Raw genomic sequence first — 16,848 nt, 5'->3', positions numbered from 1 at the left:
GAAATGTAATGAGTATACTGTACAGTGGGAAGGTGAGGACCCTTGCTCTCTTCCCAGACATATCCGTTGAGGGTCGAAAAGACTTGATGGGCAACGGTTTTTTCCTTTTTTCTTTTTTTTTTTTGGCCGGCTACTCCAGACATAACTTACTATCTGAGATGTGTTGTGAGATAAGGAGGAGTAAGATACGGAATTTGAACCTGATGCGCTGCTTGACTAAGGGTTATGTCGGGCCACACAAATTCCTCTCTTGAACCAATCCACCATGCGACATTCTCGTCATAGATGCCGTTCCTTGTCATATGATATTGGAGCTGATGATTGAAATGCATGCGAAAAGCGAAGTCCGCCCCTGTCATGGAGGTACAAAATCCCTAGTCAGCTGCAGAACACGCTGTCAGTTGGAGATAATACTGAGAACCCTGCTATTAGTCTAGAAAAGCGAGGCAGCTATGAATCAAGGCTCCATCGGCATTGTGGGCTGGTGTCTGACACACTTCGGCCAGAGACCGTATTGGTTGCCGTTGTTAGAATTTGTCTCTCGCTGGCACCAGAGCCATCGTACTCGCGTAATTTGATGGGGCTGCTTGTCACTCGTGACAGGGTAGTTAATATTTAATAATGGACATGGACCTCCCCAACTGATCCGTTAACCTGGTTGTTGGCAAAGCGAGGGCAACAGGGGTCCAGGCACCGGAGTGCCGATGTAACATGTTCATGGGAATTTCTGGGGAAGTAGACTCGTAATAGCCTGAGCCTATTTTTGAATCCTTTTGGAACCATGATCATCAAGTAGTTGGCTTGATTTGCCTTGTTCTTGAAGACTCGGGTATATTTTGCTCAAAGATTTGGTCCAGGGTGGACTGTACCCTGCTAGGTGCTAACACACCCCTGGTCTTGACGGCAGCGGCTCGCAGCGGCCGATTCGTAACAAAATGTATGTACTCCGTATATAATGGACATGCATATATGGTAATTTATCAGGCTGTTTCAGCAAGAAACCACCCATTCCATTCCCGGATACCCATCACTCAGGACCTTCACTTTCATTTTTCCTTTCAAATCATGCACATCCCTTTTTCCCTCTCCAGAAGACAACTTAATCCTCGTCCGCGCCGTGACATTCGCCCGAGCCCGACTTGTCCGGTCTTTGTCTTTGTTCGACCAAGTGACACGCTTCAAGGCGAGTAGCTCCTCTTCGTCCGGCTCACTTCTCGTAACAATGATAAACCAGCCTTCCATCTGTGGCTTTGGGAATTTGGGTGCGTAGATTGGAATCCCCTCAGCGTCTTGGCGAGATCGTGTATGCGATGGTGGATGTTGGCGCACGAGCTCGACGACGAGTCCTGTATCTGCCACCTCAATAATCGATACTTTGATATTCGGTAGTAAGGCTACTACTTTCGTAAATTCAGTCGCGGTCGATTCGTCTAGGCGCAAGACTTTGACAAGATTTTTGGTTGCCGCTGGTGTTAGAGAGACTAGCTCCAGGAGGTTCTTGGGAACCTTCGTAAGGTCTATGTTCTTGTCCTGCTCAAATTCAGGATTCACGCCTGGTAAAATCGATAATGGGTGATCGCCAGGCCACCTAGCGGATTTTATACTTTGTAATAGGGTCATCATCATCCAGCATCCTTTAGCATAACCGAGTTCAGCCAAAACATCAATACAGGCTTGGATAACACGGATCCCTTGATCCAGCACTGAAGTTTGGTCTCCAACGTAATCGGAGATAGGGAGGTCAACGCGGGACATAAACGCTTGGAGTAAAAGGAAGGCTTTGATGTGAGGGTCCCAGAGCGGCAGATCCGCACTTACCGCAGAAATGGGCAGCGGTAAATTTCGCGCAAGCTCAGCGTTAATTAGATCTTCGTTGTGGCGAACAGGAAGCTCGTCGAATTCGGTTGCAGAGCACATCCAAGCAAGAGCGTCTGTAAACGTGGGGTCTGGCTTTGCATGCGACATCCAGAAACGGACCGTCTTATGGGAAATGTAGTAGTAACTCATAATCTTCCCGTAAGGACTTGGGTCGACATACCCAGTAGCTTCGTCAAACGAGATGCAGGAAGATTTAGCGAGTTCGCCCAGAGACTTATCAACCAATTCGATCATGAAGTCCGCCGCCATTTGTTGAGCCGCGATTGAATTGTGCTCTTCCACGGATATTTCAAGGCCATAGTATGATGGATTCTTGTGTAATCGTCTGAAGAAAAAAGTCCACGTCAAGTAGTCAAGAGCATCCTGCTTAGTTGTAATCGTACCAGCAGACACTTCGGCGCCCAAATGATCATCAAGGACTTTGTGAAGCGTGGATTCCACAGGGAAACCAGTATGGAGAAAATGCTTGTAAAACGCTTTCTTAGATTCTTGAGTGAAAATGCGTGCAATACCTGAAGAATCGAACTGCGGACGACCAGCACGGCCAAGCATTTGCAGCACGTCTGTTAGGTCCATATCCTTGTAGGCTTCAATCTTCGCGTCGAAGAACTGCGTTCCTTTAACCACGACGAGATGGGCTGGTAAATTCACTCCCCACGCGAGCGTACTAGTGGCAACAAGGATTTGGACCTTGTTGTTGGCAAATAATTCCTCTGCTAGCTGTCTGTCTGATTCAACCAACCCGGCATGGTGAAGACCAATCCCAAAGCTTAATGCTTCCCTTAAAGCATCATCTTTCACTCGAGCGAGGTTAGCCTGTAAGTCATCCTCTGACATGTTTACAAATCGCCGTGGGTTATCTTCCATGCCACAAAAATTTATCAAGTCCTTTGCCGTGAGTCGAGTTTGTCGTCGGGAGGCCACAAACACAATTACGGGTTTCTCAGGTGAGTGATTCTTAATAGCAAGGAATGTCGGGCGGTTCATTGACTGCATAAATGGGCAGAATCCTCGCTGCTCGGGGAATCCATCAATGTATATCTCTAGAGGAACAGGTCGAACTGAGTGGCGGAAGTTGTAGAGACCCTGTTTCACACCAAGCCAGTCACCGAGATCCGTCGCATTAGCGCATGCTGTGGACATGCCGAGCAGTCGTACCGATCCTTTGCTTTGAGATGCGATATAATTCATGCGGGAGACGATAATTTCTAAGATCGGGCCGCGATCACCTCCCAAAAGGTGAATTTCATCAATGATAACCAGGCTGACTTGTCGCACGTAACCTCTTGTTTGCCAACTTCGAGAGATACCATCCCACTTTTCAGGCGTGGTAATGATTATGTCTGCATTTCGGATGGTCCTCGTGTCAGGTGTGTTATCACCGGTTAATTCAACAAGTTTGAGGCCCAGTGGCATCGCTAGTCGACGGCGCCAATCCTGTACACGTTCTCGAACTAATGCCTTCATGGGCGCAATGTAAACGACCTTCGATCCAGGCTTTTCCCGAAATGCCCACCACATGGCCAGCTCTGCTGCGACAGTTTTGCCACTCCCGGTTGGAGAACCCAGCAAGACATTGGCTGATGTGTGGTATAGAGTATGGAAAATTTGAGTCTGCATCGGGTTGAAGAATTGAAATCTTTGCCCGTAAATTTCTTCCAAGGCAGGGTTTTTTAAAGCCGAAATAGGCAATGGCTGAAGGTCTAGCAAGTCAGTGTAGACACTCACCGTATCCGGTCGAATGAGATGCTGGAAAGATACCGGAGTAACGGTTTCAGCACCTAGCCACCGGTCGGATATGGCTCTGACATAAATTTGAGTTGGAAGGGGATCGGAGAGAGGAATCGTAAAATTCAATTCATGATGATCATGGAGCTTCTTCCGGCTGAGGATAAAGTATTCGTGGTGATAGATTTCAGACGTCTCCGAGTTCTCAACCCATATCCAATACGGCTCCAAAGTGCCGTGATGCCTTATGTTCCATTCAAAGTCGGGATAAATATAGAGACGAATCCGCAGGACATCACGATTTAAAGGAGCAATTTCAGGTTCGACGCTTAATGTTGGAAAGTTATCCAGCAACTTGGAAAGTACGTTACCCATTCTATTGTTATGAACGAGCTGTCCGAGCTCTGCTGGCTCCATATCCCGTAAGTTTTCAATTGACGAAGCAGGGGACTTCTGATCCAGGTTCTTTAGGATAGGTCTTGGTAAGTCAAACTGATAAAATGGATGTTGGAAGGGCCATATTTGTTTCTCAATTGACTTGCACATAGAGAGGAGAACTTGACATTGGTAGCCCCAGCGTCTGTTCAGGGCAATCATGAAAAGAGAGCGGCAGATGCGTGCAGCGTTCTGAGCAACGTACGCCGTATCAGATACCAAGGCAAAATCCTCCACCCGAGCGCGAGATATGTACGACTGGAGTAGAATATTGGTCTTCGCTTGTGGACTGTCGTTTGTGCCTTCGACTTCGGTTCTTAAGCCTTCTAATCGAAGCCTATCTAACTCCTTGAACTCGTTTTCCCTTGATTGAATATTGTCGAACTCGCCACTCATGCTAATCATCTTCATCACATCTGCATCACTGGCGTTTGGATTCATCATCGTATTGAAAATCTCAACGCTCGTCTGTAGGACATAATACTGGCTTGCAATACGGCCAACATCTTTGGAGCGGAGCTCTTCTGTGCGTTCGTTGAATATGATCATCTGGCTCTGCTGGAGAACTCGTGCAGCCTTTATAATTAAATCGCGACGGCGTTGAACAAGTTGAGGGTCATCGCGAATCTCAGCCCAGTCAATACCGTATGAATGGGGATTCCGCCTCATCCGGACGAAAAGATACGAGTAACCGAGCCACTGAACTCCCTCAGTGACAGAAGTTACCGTTCCAAGAGATATTTCTGCGTTGAGATTATCCACGAGTTTCCGGGAGAATCTTGATTCGATAGGCTCTTGAGATGTCACTGCAGAAATATAATGTTGCAGCTTGTTGTGTGTCGTGCAAATGAAACCAATACCCGTATCTTGAAATTGAGGACGACCCGCCCGTCCAAAAATCTGGAGAACGTCTAGGATCCCCAAATCAATGAATTTTCCCTCTTGCGGGCTGTACAGTTGGGTCCCTTTTATTACCACCGCCGCAGCTGGAAGATTGACACCCCAAGCCAGTGTAGCAGTGCAGCAGAGAACTTTGATGATACCCTCCGAGAAGAGACGCTCCATGAGGTTGCGATCTGATCTCGCCATTCCAGCATGGTGAGTTCCTAAGCCTTTTGGAACTAGATCGCGAATTTCCCGTCCACGGCTACTTTTGATATCCCGTAATGCCTGAGAATAGTTTTCATGATCTACAGGACTAAACAAGTCCGAGCATTGCTCATCAGCAGCCATTTGTGCCAGGAGCCTGGCCGTATTCACGGTGTCTTTCCGTGAATGGACAAAAACCATTACTTGGTGCCCCTGCTCGAGCATATCCCGGACTTTCTCAAAAGCGACGATATCAAGGTTTTCTCGAGATTTTCTCGATCCTGGGTCTCCTTTCACGCCAATAAAGTGTTGCTCCAGCGGAACCGGACGGAAAGAAGCATCAAAGTAGAATAAGCCCGCCATGCGATTGACTTTGAGAAAATCTGCAACATCAAGATAGTTTGGAAGCGTTGCTGAGAGCCCGATTATACGGATCAACGACTGAGTGCTTTCAACCTGGCGCTGGGTTCGTGCAACCAAGGACTCGATGACCGCGCCTCTTTCGTCGTGCAGCATATGGACCTCATCGATTATCAAGAGGCGCACCTTCTGTACCAGTTCTGTATCGCCTGTACTTTTCCTAGTTACCACGTCCCACTTTTCGGGCGTAGTCACGATGATTTGGGTTTGGACGATCTCTTGTTTTGTTAATTGCATATCTCCGGTCAACTCTCTGACTTCAATTCCCAGCCAAGCGAGACGCTTTCCTAGTTTTTCCGTCACCTCAGCTGCTAAAGCTTTCATCGGGGCAACATATACGATCTTGAACTCATCAGTCTGGACAACGAATTCAGAGGCCCGGGGTTCTTCCAGTGGGCTGGGGAGAGTGAACCTGGCGATCGTGTTTAGAATGGTAAGCATGGCGGCATCTGTTTTACCAGCACCGGTTGGAGCACAAACAAGCATATTCTCGTTTGTCTTGTAGGCGACATCGTAAAGCAAGCTCTGCATGCGATTAAGAGTTTGATAGCCCCTAAATGTACCTCGACACAGTCCATCCATCTCAGATATCGGAACAAGCTTTTGGTCGATGCCAAGGGTCCCGACCTTAGTTGCTGGAACAGCATATTCCGTGTACCTGGGCTCCTCCCGATGGGTAGTCCCGGAAGGAAGCCCGTATTTTCTGCCATTGACGGACAGCGTGTTGCCGGCATTATAGGTCTTGTATACATGAGGATAGTGAGGGCCCTCCCGGTCCTGCCTATCGGCAAGTTTGGCGTGCTTGTGTTCAAAGTCTTGACGGCGGAGAGCTTCTTCTCTCTGCGCCCTTGTCTGTAATTTTGATAGAATGGAGTTATCGGTCTGGGAAGGAGAACACAGTACTTCATGCCGATGAGCGATGAGATCGATAACAAGATCCAGGTCATCAAAACCAATGACTTCCGCAAGGGTCATTTGGAGCTCCTCATCGGAGCTGTCAGTGGCAAGAATTGCATTCAACTGCTGCTGCAGTCCAATGGCATCTAAGCCCTGGTTTCGCTGGGCGAGGGATCGGCATCTCCCTTCGAGCCACGTCTGGTCATAAAGCTCGGCCGATGCGGACTCGGGCGGGAGAGGGACGCCGTTTATGTCATCTAGGTCGTCGAGAGTGTCGTCGCCGTCGCTAATTATATCCCAGATGTCGTCGATGGAAGGGGACGAAAGGTCTTCATCACTTAGATCAACGTCGTAATAATAGTTTGTATCGGTATCCTTGGACAACTTGAGGCGGTCTATCGCTTTTCTCATGGCCTCGAGCTGGGCAAGCCACTGTGAGTCAGGCGACGATGACATGGTATATCCAGAGGGAGATGGCAGCGGGTCGTAAGGGGGCTGGAAAATACGCAGTTCTCCAAGACGTCAAAGCACCGGCTAGCCTCCCCTGGGGTGAGTCTAAAGTTGAGCCTTTTCTGCTGCCGTCCAGCTCCAACAAGCACAGAGGCGCTTTGAGAGAGGCTTGAAGAGGGAGAGGAGTGACGCTGGAAAATGAAGGTAGGCATTAGCGCCGATTGGCTGGATTTGCCAAGTTTAGCTGATTAATTAATTTACATAAACGAATCAGCAGCCGACACTTTCCTTTCACTGTCCAACCAGACTGTGTATAATTCTATTTTATAGCCAATGAAAGGAGTGCCTTGACTTTGATCCACCTAGCTGTACCTAACTGGGCTAGTTCAGTAAAGAGCGGGCCGGGCAATTTCTCCGCCTCTCCAGGGCTTCCAATATGTATGTTGTCGCGAGAATCGCAAAGCGCTCTGCCACCCCAACCCGCATTCCAAATATGTGCCGTACTTAGATGAAATGGGTTGATTAAACAAGAGGGATCTTTGACATCAATCTATCATGAAGAGGGGGGATGGGTGCATTCAGGACGAAATATCACTGAAAAACCAGTCAGACACCCTTTCGTACTTGGTTCGCGGCTTGGTCTTGGTACTAAGGGGAAGACAAAGGGGGATAATCCTTTTTATCAAGCTCGGATTACCGACATTTGGGACGGAATCTGGGACGTTAGGAAAAGCAACTGGGGTTCAAAGGCTCCAATGAAGTCTCCAGGGACTCATCTGCAGGCAGCATGCATTTCAGAAGCCGGAAATTCACACAGATAAGAGAATTTGACGCAGACAGCACTGAGATGGAGCGTTGGGCGGGAGAGAACCAAACACCCCCAGAACAACGCAGTTCGTCACGCACCCGAGATTATGCCCTGTACAGAGTATGGCGGGTGTTGTGTGACGATTAGGCAGAACTATTTTATAACCACGCAGTTTTGTATTCCTCATATCTTCTCTACTAACTAGCGGCACTTCTCTTCAGAGTTAAGTAATTCAGGACTTGCCAGACAGGCACTCTGCTGCAGACTTCGCTGGTCTCTGTGCTCCGCCCCTGTGTCCTCCCGCCTTGGGTGGTTGGTGGTCGTCCAGAGTTCGCGCAGGCGTCAGCCGCATCCATCTATCCCAGCACCACATGTGACAGCGAACCACCACCGGATAGTTCATTAGTTAACCAGTTAGTTAACCGCCTACTCCATACTCCATAGTTTCCCCCCCGTATGTGCACACCAACATAATAACTGCACACTCCCAAGCAGGACTCTCACCGCAACTCCTGAAGTCCTCTGAACATATTGCCTGATCCCTCTGCTTGTTCCTTACCTCAGCGCAAACCCGCCGTAACTACTCGTGAAAGCTACCGACCCCTGCCGCCCCTCAGTCCAGCCGCTCGAAGGTTGGCCACCGCCTGCGAACTCCCACCTCGTAGCAGAAAAGGAGCAACCATGAAGATATTCTACATCGGAGTGAGCCAATTCTTCCACCTATTCGCTGTTCTTTGGCACCCTAATGACCCTTCATCTCCTAGATTATTCGCAACGAAACCAGGCCGGCCGTGGAGCTGTGCCGTGAGATGGATCTCAGCAGTTTCTCTCGATTCACAAGAGACAGGTACCCAAAACCCTAAGCATACCCTCCCCCACGGGCTCAACAATGTATACGAAGAAAACTCACGGACCTCCTCCGCTGTGTATAGCTACGGTGAATTCATGACCCTTTTCTCCAAAACAGTCGCCGAACGAACCCGCCCCGGCCAACGACAAGACGTCGAGGAGAAATCATACACCTTCCATGCCTACGGCCGGACCGAAGGTGTAGCAGGTATTATAATCTCCGACGCAGATTACCCGGGCCTTGTTGCACATCAGCTTCTTTCCAAAGTCGTGGACGAGTTCCTTGCCAAATACCCCCGCACTGCATTCGCCGCCCCTGACGTCGGCAATCTTCCCTTCCCCCAGTTGAAGGAATACATCACCAAGTACCAGGACCCTAGCCAGGCTGATAGTATCATGAAGATTCAGAAGGAGCTGGATGAGACAAAGATTGTGCTACACAAGACAATTGAAAGTGTGTTGGAGAGAGGTGAGAAGATTGACAGTTTGGTCGCAAAGAGCGACGGCTTAAGTGCACAGAGCAAGATGTTCTACGGCCAGGCGAAAAAGCAAAACACATGCTGTGTGGTTATGTGAGAGTACCGGAGTTGCTGGTTTGAATCTCTCTAGAGGCGTCCGTCTTCTCTTGATCATCTTTTGCCCTTTATGACACAGTTTGGTTGAGCATGATGTTATGCATTTTAAAGCCTGAACACAGGATATAATCTATGAATACCAAATTTCCAGAAGCGCCATGACCTCCCTTCACTTCTGGATTATTCAGGATCTAAGGTGGACGACTATCAAAAGTAGGCGTCCTTCAACATCCTCATCATGGAGAACATAGCCAAGAGACATTACAAAACACTTCCCGATACAACTTCAATCCCCCATCTCCACCACTACTTTGGGAATATTGATATCAAATCCCTCCTCTTCCGTCGCAACTCGACCCACGATACACTTCGTCCAATCCAGCAGTGCCTGGGGCGGTTCTCGCGTCGCTCTCGCATCAGCGAGCCCGGCCGATCCGGCATGAAGCCGCAAGTGCTGCATGAATGTATCTATATCTGCAAACACCGGCGCAGGCCCTTGCTGCTCCACGCAGCAGTATATGCACCCGAAACGGCCGCCTGTGCCATCATTGGCTTTCGGGCTACTTTTTATCGGAGAATGGCTTTTCGCCAGGAAGGACCACCGGTAGCGGATTCCGCTGGGACCGTGGAGACGCACTCTCTGATCAAAATCTTGCGAAGAGTTTCCCACCAGGGGGGAGGTGCGAGCGAATCCTCGGATGGGTGCGGAGGGAGAATTGCGACTGATAGTAGGAGTCTGGCCCATGGGGCCTTCAAAGTGGCATTTTGTGCATCTCCAGGTGGAAATCTGTTTGTACATGCCAGATGGCCTCAGATCAACGCGGAAAGACTTTTTAATTCCGTTTTGCAGCCTCCAAGCACCTTTGCAGAAGCCGGCGAATTTGTTGTCTTCACTTGGTAAATAGAGACCTGCTTGAAGGAGATTTTCTGTTCCCACGGCAGTTACAGGCGGCCCCCCCGGAGCGGTTTGAGCTGGCCCAGTTTGAACGGGGTGGGCCCGTCGTGTAAAGCTGAAAATTGAGCGGGAACCGGGCCCAGGTGTGTCCTTTTCGTCCGAAGAAGCAGATATTCGCTTCCCACGGCCATGCAGGCCTGACAAGAGCGAGCCAGAGCGGGGGGAAGGGGCATTCTGTTCAGCTAAGACATTTTCCTGAGAGCTGCCCCCTCTTCCGTATGGCCCATGTCGAATGGGACCTAGTACTGAAGATATATCTCCTCCATTGCTGGGCCTGGATGCTATCAACGGGCGAGAGGACTTTTCGCTATACACACTATCGCTGTAAATACTGTTTGATTGGGCCCCTGCTTCATGAATGGGCGGGATTGAAGGATCTAATTCGGGGAGTCTACTAGGATGGTTTATTGTCGAGTGCTGGTAACGAGTCCCCGTAAAGGAGCCTCCAACTGAGGAATCCAGACTCGGTGTCCTGGCATCCCGGAACTGTGTGTGATCCTTGGCCACAAGGCTAAACGGCGATATTGGGGTAACGAGTGACATCTCGCTGGCCGGAGAAATAGGAGGCAGGTGGTGATTCCTCGTATCGTACGATGAAACACTCTGCGATGTTGATAGTCGATGTGGATCTCGCGGCGTGGTCTCAAAACCCGGACCTACCATCGGCCGTCTAATATTTAGCGGAGGAGATGGGATTCGCTGCATGGATTGCGATCCCACAGTTGAACTCGATGGTTTCGTGGGGAGCGATGATGACGGATTTAGCTGCGGGGGGCCCAGAGCCATGCGTTCCCCCAGCCTATACAAACACATAAGGGCATCGAGGCGGGCATTGTCCGACGCAGCCAGCATAGCGGCTAAATCCGGATGAGTATTGTCCAGCAGCGCCATGCGCAGGGTAGCAAGGAGTGTCAACTGTAGATTTATGACAATATCTTTGAGGCCTTCTCGAGCTGTCTGATCCCCCACCTCGTAGGCGTCTCCAAAGCGGCGAAAGTTCTGGTCATACTGGCCTTGGATAACGGGCGGTCCAAGTAGAAGGGAGTTCTCGAAATCAAGCAGTTCCTCGTCCGTTCCTGTGCCGTTTGCGGTCTTCATGCGCTCCACAAGCTTAGAGGCGTCTAGGAACGAGGTCATCACTATCGTTCAAGAAGAATATCAAGAAGTTAATGATCTGCTACCTTTATAGCAATGTCGCTACATCAAAGTGAGGTGAGATCAATCGCCATACCAGCAGAAACGCATGTTCCAACTGACCGCACATCCGTCGGCGCCTGTGACATGATCATGTCCGCCAGACGAAACCAGTTCCATGTAGATCCGATCGCGATATCATCCCCGACGCGTGACGAATAATCGCGCGGATAATGGGATAGGTGGAGTTGAAGCCCTGGACAGGGACGGGATCGAGAGAAAACGAAATACAAATAAAAAAATGAAAGCTCATCGAGAAATCCTCTGAAGGCACGGGCTCTGTGGAGATGTGCAGCTAGACAATGCAAGGCTGTTCATTGTTCCTCTGGCCGCCAAACCAACCAATGAGCCAAGCATTTCGGGCAGATCGTATTCATCAGATCCTTTATTAAACCAGTGAGTTGGTTAGCTAACAAAACAATGTGTTGCAACGAGTCATTGTCTCGAATTCGAAAGAAACGGGCTGATCAAGCAACAGCGTGAAGTTTTTTCGGGTGGAGTCCAACGGGCCTTTGTGCCATCATTGGATTTTCACTTTTAACTAGTTATTTTTCCTCCAGGTTTGCGCGCTTCACCACGACAGCCACCGGGTATTCTGATGGCTTCCATTATTCAAAGAGATGTACTCCGTACGGAGTACTTGTAGCCTGACTTCAAGTATCCTCTGCAGACAACCGGCAGGCGTTGGGTTAGGCGGCTATTTATCATTGGCTTCGTCCTGATAGCTCGCTGAAGCCCCTTTTGCTATCGGAGCGGGCGGATTGCGCAGATCCAGACAATCAGCGGTTCCCTGCTCCAGGGTGCGGTGGACTGCCCATATTGACGCAATCAGCCAATCCGCCTTCCTTTGTCCTGCAACAATGTCCTGGAAAGCATACATCAGCCTTTTGAGGAACCTACCGCTGAAAACTGGCGTATATCGGCCACCACAGTGAAATCCCTCTCTACAACCCCGGATAAAGACACAGGGATGCCGCATCTAGCTGGGAGGGCGTCCTAAGGTTTTATACAAGGTATATCGTGGAAAATTTTCCAAACAAGAGATGTTTGTCTGATTTTCAGAGGACCAAAACCAGCCATCTTAGCTTGACCACGGACATCACACCTAAAAGTCCTCCCAGCGCTGGTACACCGACAGCTCCCTGGTAAATTACTATGTGGCACACTCCAAGTCAAAGATTCCCATAGGGTACGAGTGTGCCGAAACCGAGAGCAGTCATGTCACGGGTACCTTGGAGATCTGCTGTGTTACGAGAATCAGAACGTTGAGTCTCTTGGACAGCTTCCTTGAGATCTGGACCTCTGTCGTGGGATTCACACCGCTGGACATGATCTTTTCATCGATAAATGTCAAGGGCTCCCCCGAATACGGTACCGTTATTTGGTGGTCTAGCTGGCTAGATGGGAGGGCCAGCGCCGACGATGAGTACATGCTAGGATGCTTCGGATTCCATAAATATTATTGAAAACGAAAATCTAGGATGATGCGTACAATTTGTTGCCGTTATTTGAGGTGGGTATCTTTGGCATTCCTTGACATCCCACTAATGTGTGAAATGATGAAAAGCTTGGTGCCAAAACCTCACATTTCAGTGCCTTGATTACAGAGCCTCCCTATCAATTTATATACCGGCAAATCTTTCTGAGATCCCTTTTGCGGTCGGGCTCTCGTATTCAAAATTCCGGCTGCGCAGAGAATTACACGCGAGGCCTGATCCCCATTATCTGTATTTACGGGTTCCTTTACCACAGGCGAATCGAGGGCCGTGTGGAATCACCCTTCAGGGTTGACTAGTTCCGAAGAACTTACTAGGATCGCCTTATTTGATGAAAAGCTTGCTTTGACTTTGCGTTACACGGATAATTAACAGCTGCAGATCTGAGCGTTGATTATTATTGCATCGAGCGAGAAATTGTACATCAACGCTTAAAAAGACGAGGCATGAAGGAATGTTGACTTGTGAAAAGGTGGAGTCTGTGGATTTTTGTCCACCCCGACAACTCCTCAAGGATAGACGCTACGGTGGGCTAACGGGTCGGCAATTCAAGGAGAACCAAAATATTCTCGATGGGACATTGGAGTCACTCCATGAATTTTGAAATTAAAAATCTCTTCGGTAAGCTCAGGGCGAACGTCGTCAGGAATCGAGTCCATAAAGATGGTGGCTGCCTCCTGATCGAGGTCTTTGATTCTTGTGCAAACCTTTTCGGGATATTTCCGCATGAGGAACAAAAGATCCTCCTTGTCTTTATCCAGACGATCATGCATGAAGGCGGCCAGCTTGACGTTGATGATGTCAAAAACTCCAAGGACATAGATCGGCCGGTGCCCCGCAATGGTGTCAACACTAGAGAGAAGCCGATTGGTTGCCAAACTTTTTGGACTTCCTCGATATCCTGTTGTCACACCCTCAGTTAGCTGCTCATCCGTGTGTTGAAACCAGGGATGGGACGGATGCCAACTGATGGAAGGTTGATTTATACCGGACTCAATGAGGGTCACCGCAACCGGCACTTGTACATCACACGAGTCATAACCAGGGCCAGTATGAACAAGGACTTTGAGAATATCGGTGGTCAATCTGCTGCTAGGGATAACCAGACTAGCGGCCAATTAAGTTAGTAAGGCTCCATACCGGAGACACCTTGCCTGTGGTACGCATTTCCTCAACTGGACATACCGATGTTGCGTCTCCACAATGCTCCATATATCCTTTATGTTTCCCTGGAACAGGATGTCTACATTGCGGGTGTCCCGTTTTCCTCCCAGCAGGCGAATGGCAAAGCCGCCGAAGAGTGCATAGTTGATGTTCTTGGATTCAAGCATATTCACACAGAACAGAGCGGCAGATGCGAGATTATCTTCCGGGACTTGGGGGTATTTGGCGCGTTCCTCGTCAGAGTCGTAATCGGCCAGGCTGTATTGTGATGCCATTCTGAGAGGCTCCCGCAAGGGGTGGAGCGTGGTGCTAGAGTGGCTGCAGCTGCTTGAATAAATAATTGGAGCTGAAACAGAAATGTGCTGAGGATATGGCAAAGTAAGGTTGTGTGGATCGAGATGGATGAGGTCTCAGAGGGGGTTGTTTCCTGCAATGGAAGGAAATGTCAGCCTTAGATGTCCTTCGCCGAGCCACCTTTGGCTGTCCCGCCGTGAGCTCGGCAACATCTGCACCTGGAAAGGCCATCAAAGGGGCAGAAGGAGACGACTATTGCTGCGCTAGTTGCTCTGCTATCTGTGAAGGAAGATGCCACATCATTACTTAGTTAAAAGTTATACAACAGGGTCTAATACAGTTCACGAAAGAGACTGAAGAAACCAAACAGGCCAGCTACACAATCACTAGCAAAATAAGGAATGGAAAGATGCCGGGTAGCGCCACTAAGTGTGCCATCAATCAGGTGGAGGGGCGTGAGAACCCCCCCCAAAAAAAAAAAAAAGGAAAAAAGAAAAAAATAGAAAAAAATAGAAAAAAATAGAAAAAAAAGAAAAAAAAGAAAAATTTAAGCAAAACAGTGCGAGGTGTAGGAACCCCTGGATGGATCCTGGCCGTAATAGACATATCCCAAGATCAAACTGCGCCATATCCACTCTATCGATGCCACAAACGCCAGTAAAACCGTATGAAAGGGGTAGGGATAAGATGCTTTAAAGTGAGGAATCAGCAGCATTTTCCTTGCTTTCGCTTTGGAAATCCATCAGGCTCATCATCCGTGCGTTCATCATGTAAGACTAGAGTCGGCGGGAAACCCAACCAGCTCCGTCGTTTGTCTGCGTTGCCATCGGCCGCGATGCCATCACCGGATGTCGAGGGCCTCTCGCGCCCGCGAACGTTTCTTCGCTGTGTTGTCTCCGCTTCAACTTTCTTGTTTCTCTGCTCGACAAGTTTCCGGGTAATGACTCGAAACACCTCCTCAATACCCTCTCCATCTTTGGCACTTATCTCGTGGCAGCAATCCCAGCCGATATCCTGGCCCCAGAACCCGCTGCTGCGTTTGCTTTCCGGGCCATGGGTGTTGGACGCCGTAGCGGCCGAGGCACCTAGCATCCCCATTCCGGAGCTGGGCGGAGGAGTGGACGCTTGTGATGGGTAGAGCTGTTCGGCCACATATGCTATGGTCTTCTCAAAGGGGACTTTTCGTTTACTCGGATCATCGGCTACAATGTCAGATTTAGTGCCCACGACATGGATGATGATCGGATTATCCTCTCCCAGATTCTCTTTGAGCTCGCCTAGCCAACCTGTCATCTCCTGGAAACTGTTCTCATCCGTAATATCATAGCAAAGGAGGCCGGCATTGGCCCCACGATAGTATAGCCGGGATATGCTGCGGAAACGCTCCTGGCCTGCAGTATCCCAGATTTGTAGTCTCACAATGGTGTCGGAAGTAGAATCGAGGACACGTTTAGTGACAAACGACGCACCTACCGTGGACGCGGTGGTGGTGGGACTGAAGGAATTCTTGACATAACGTTGAACGAGGGAGGTCTTTCCAACGCCTAGGAATAGAACCAAAATGCAGGAATTAGCCCTGGAAGTCAAATTTCCCGCGGGGGGTATTCGAGACCTCGACGTCATGAATGACTTACCTTGAGCACCGAGGACGACGATCTTGGCCTCGAGGCTGGTACTCATAACGAGAGCAGGGCCGGAGGCTGGCGGTAAGGATTCATCAAGGGATTTCTAGAATGAGAGTGAAGATACACCCATGTCATTGGGATTTCAAGTCAGGCGAAGTGAGTGAGAAGAGAGAGAGAAAGAGAGAGAAAGCCTGTGTTACGTTGGAGGCTTTGTGAATGGACCTGCACACAAAGAGTCAGGAAATCATCCGAGATTCGTTCTCTCTTTTGCCCAAGTTGCATGGAGAGATCCGGGACAGCGAGCCTCAGTCAGTGACTGAATCATCCTTTTGAGCTGCTGCTCGTGACTAGGAGCGAGGAAAAGTCACGCGTGCACCTTGTCTTGTCTTTGCACTCCTGTACTGTTGGAATGTGTTGCAGAAGGGGAATGGGCGACTTCAGCCCAGCTAGGCTGACACCAGCAGAGTCAGTCGGCCAGTCATGCTGAGAGATCAGAAGAGAGCAGGCTATTCATGACACAGCCATCACACCAGGCAATGAGAGAGCGAGAATGCTCTGGATTGTCCCTTCAGATAGATATTTTGAAAAGTAGAAGCCGTTTACAGATCGTTCCTGACACATGCTTTTTAACTTTTAACTTCCCATGTACAGAGTATATGACCCAGAGTTACCAGTTGAATACTCCGTCCTTGCTCTGTGTCTTTACCCCATGATCTGATAAGTCTACACACAGTTTGAGCTCTGTGAAAGATGACTGCATGGGAAGAGTTATACTGCGAGACTCATTGTTCTCAGGTTTGCCGAGAGTTACAATGGAGTATGATATAGCATCTGATGGCTGATCTGCCTCCAAGCCATCGGGATAAGAACCGCCTCTGGTAACAATCTACAGCTTCGTTTCCGGCAACAGTTGTGGATGACTCAAGGATCTCAACCGGATTCTCTCTACTCCCGAGGCTAAATATGGCTCTTCTGGCAAGAAATCGGCACT

At 49.3% G+C, this 16,848-nt stretch overlaps 6 protein-coding genes across 6 annotated transcripts; 1 reads left to right on the top strand and 5 right to left on the bottom strand.

The window, feature by feature from the left end:
* Window positions 1-834: 834 nt before the first annotated feature.
* On the bottom strand, window positions 835-6,903 carry CIMG_08900 (activating signal cointegrator 1 complex subunit 3; the record flags this gene model as incomplete). The annotated part of the gene is made up of 1 exon (XM_001241736.2): window positions 835-6,903. The coding sequence occupies one exon, from the start codon at window positions 6,901-6,903 to the stop codon at window positions 991-993; it is 5,913 nt and encodes a 1,970-aa protein (XP_001241737.1). The 3' UTR covers window positions 835-990.
* A 1,018-nt stretch (window positions 6,904-7,921) lies between these two features.
* CIMG_08901 (SNARE protein Ykt6) lies at window positions 7,922-9,286 on the top strand. Its single transcript, XM_001241737.2, has 4 exons — window positions 7,922-8,118; window positions 8,201-8,407; window positions 8,470-8,552; window positions 8,638-9,286. Exons 2-4 carry the CDS (start codon window positions 8,387-8,389, stop codon window positions 9,128-9,130), a joined length of 597 nt encoding a protein of 198 aa, XP_001241738.1. The 5' UTR covers window positions 7,922-8,118; window positions 8,201-8,386; the 3' UTR covers window positions 9,131-9,286.
* A 129-nt stretch (window positions 9,287-9,415) lies between these two features.
* On the bottom strand, window positions 9,416-11,221 carry CIMG_08902 (uncharacterized protein; the record flags this gene model as incomplete). Its single annotated transcript, XM_001241738.2, has 1 exon — window positions 9,416-11,221. The coding sequence occupies one exon, from the start codon at window positions 11,219-11,221 to the stop codon at window positions 9,416-9,418; it is 1,806 nt and encodes a 601-aa protein (XP_001241739.2).
* A 754-nt stretch (window positions 11,222-11,975) lies between these two features.
* On the bottom strand, window positions 11,976-12,710 carry CIMG_12252 (uncharacterized protein; the record flags this gene model as incomplete). The annotated part of the gene is made up of 2 exons (XM_012358608.1): window positions 11,976-12,143; window positions 12,510-12,710. The coding sequence occupies 2 exons, from the start codon at window positions 12,708-12,710 to the stop codon at window positions 11,976-11,978; spliced, it is 369 nt and encodes a 122-aa protein (XP_012214031.1).
* A 612-nt stretch (window positions 12,711-13,322) lies between these two features.
* Window positions 13,323-14,213, bottom strand: CIMG_08903 (uncharacterized protein; the record flags this gene model as incomplete). The annotated part of the gene is made up of 2 exons (XM_001241739.2): window positions 13,323-13,881; window positions 13,960-14,213. The coding sequence occupies 2 exons, from the start codon at window positions 14,211-14,213 to the stop codon at window positions 13,323-13,325; spliced, it is 813 nt and encodes a 270-aa protein (XP_001241740.2).
* Window positions 14,214-14,527: 314 nt separating this feature from the next.
* On the bottom strand, window positions 14,528-16,229 carry CIMG_08904 (small GTP-binding protein). The gene is made up of 3 exons (XM_001241740.2): window positions 16,058-16,229; window positions 15,867-15,960; window positions 14,528-15,776 (listed from the first exon to the last, which is right to left on the bottom strand). The coding sequence occupies exons 2-3, from the start codon at window positions 15,910-15,912 to the stop codon at window positions 14,938-14,940; spliced, it is 885 nt and encodes a 294-aa protein (XP_001241741.1). The 5' UTR covers window positions 15,913-15,960; window positions 16,058-16,229; the 3' UTR covers window positions 14,528-14,937.
* Window positions 16,230-16,848: the final 619 nt, after the last annotated feature.

This window comes from Coccidioides immitis (assembly GCF_000149335.2).
Source record: "Coccidioides immitis RS genomic scaffold supercont3.3, whole genome shotgun sequence".
In the NCBI taxonomy this organism is placed as follows: domain Eukaryota; kingdom Fungi; phylum Ascomycota; class Eurotiomycetes; order Onygenales; family Onygenaceae; genus Coccidioides; species Coccidioides immitis.
This window is presented reverse-complemented; position numbering and strand designations above follow the sequence as displayed.

Excerpts from the sequence above, each read along its gene's own strand:
- CIMG_08904 (XM_001241740.2), bottom strand. The coding sequence starts at position 15,912 with ATGAGTACCAGCCTCGAGGCCAAGATCGTCGTCCTCGGTGCTCAAG. Across the intron at positions 15,777-15,866 it reads CGTCGTCCTCGGTGCTCAAG|GCGTTGGAAAGACCTCCCTC; the intron begins GTAAGTCATTCA and ends TTCTATTCCTAG.
- CIMG_08901 (XM_001241737.2), top strand. The coding sequence starts at position 8,387 with ATGAAGATATTCTACATCGGA. Across the intron at positions 8,408-8,469 it reads TGAAGATATTCTACATCGGA|ATTATTCGCAACGAAACCAG; the intron begins GTGAGCCAATTC and ends TTCATCTCCTAG. Across the intron at positions 8,553-8,637 it reads TCTCGATTCACAAGAGACAG|CTACGGTGAATTCATGACCC; the intron begins GTACCCAAAACC and ends CGCTGTGTATAG.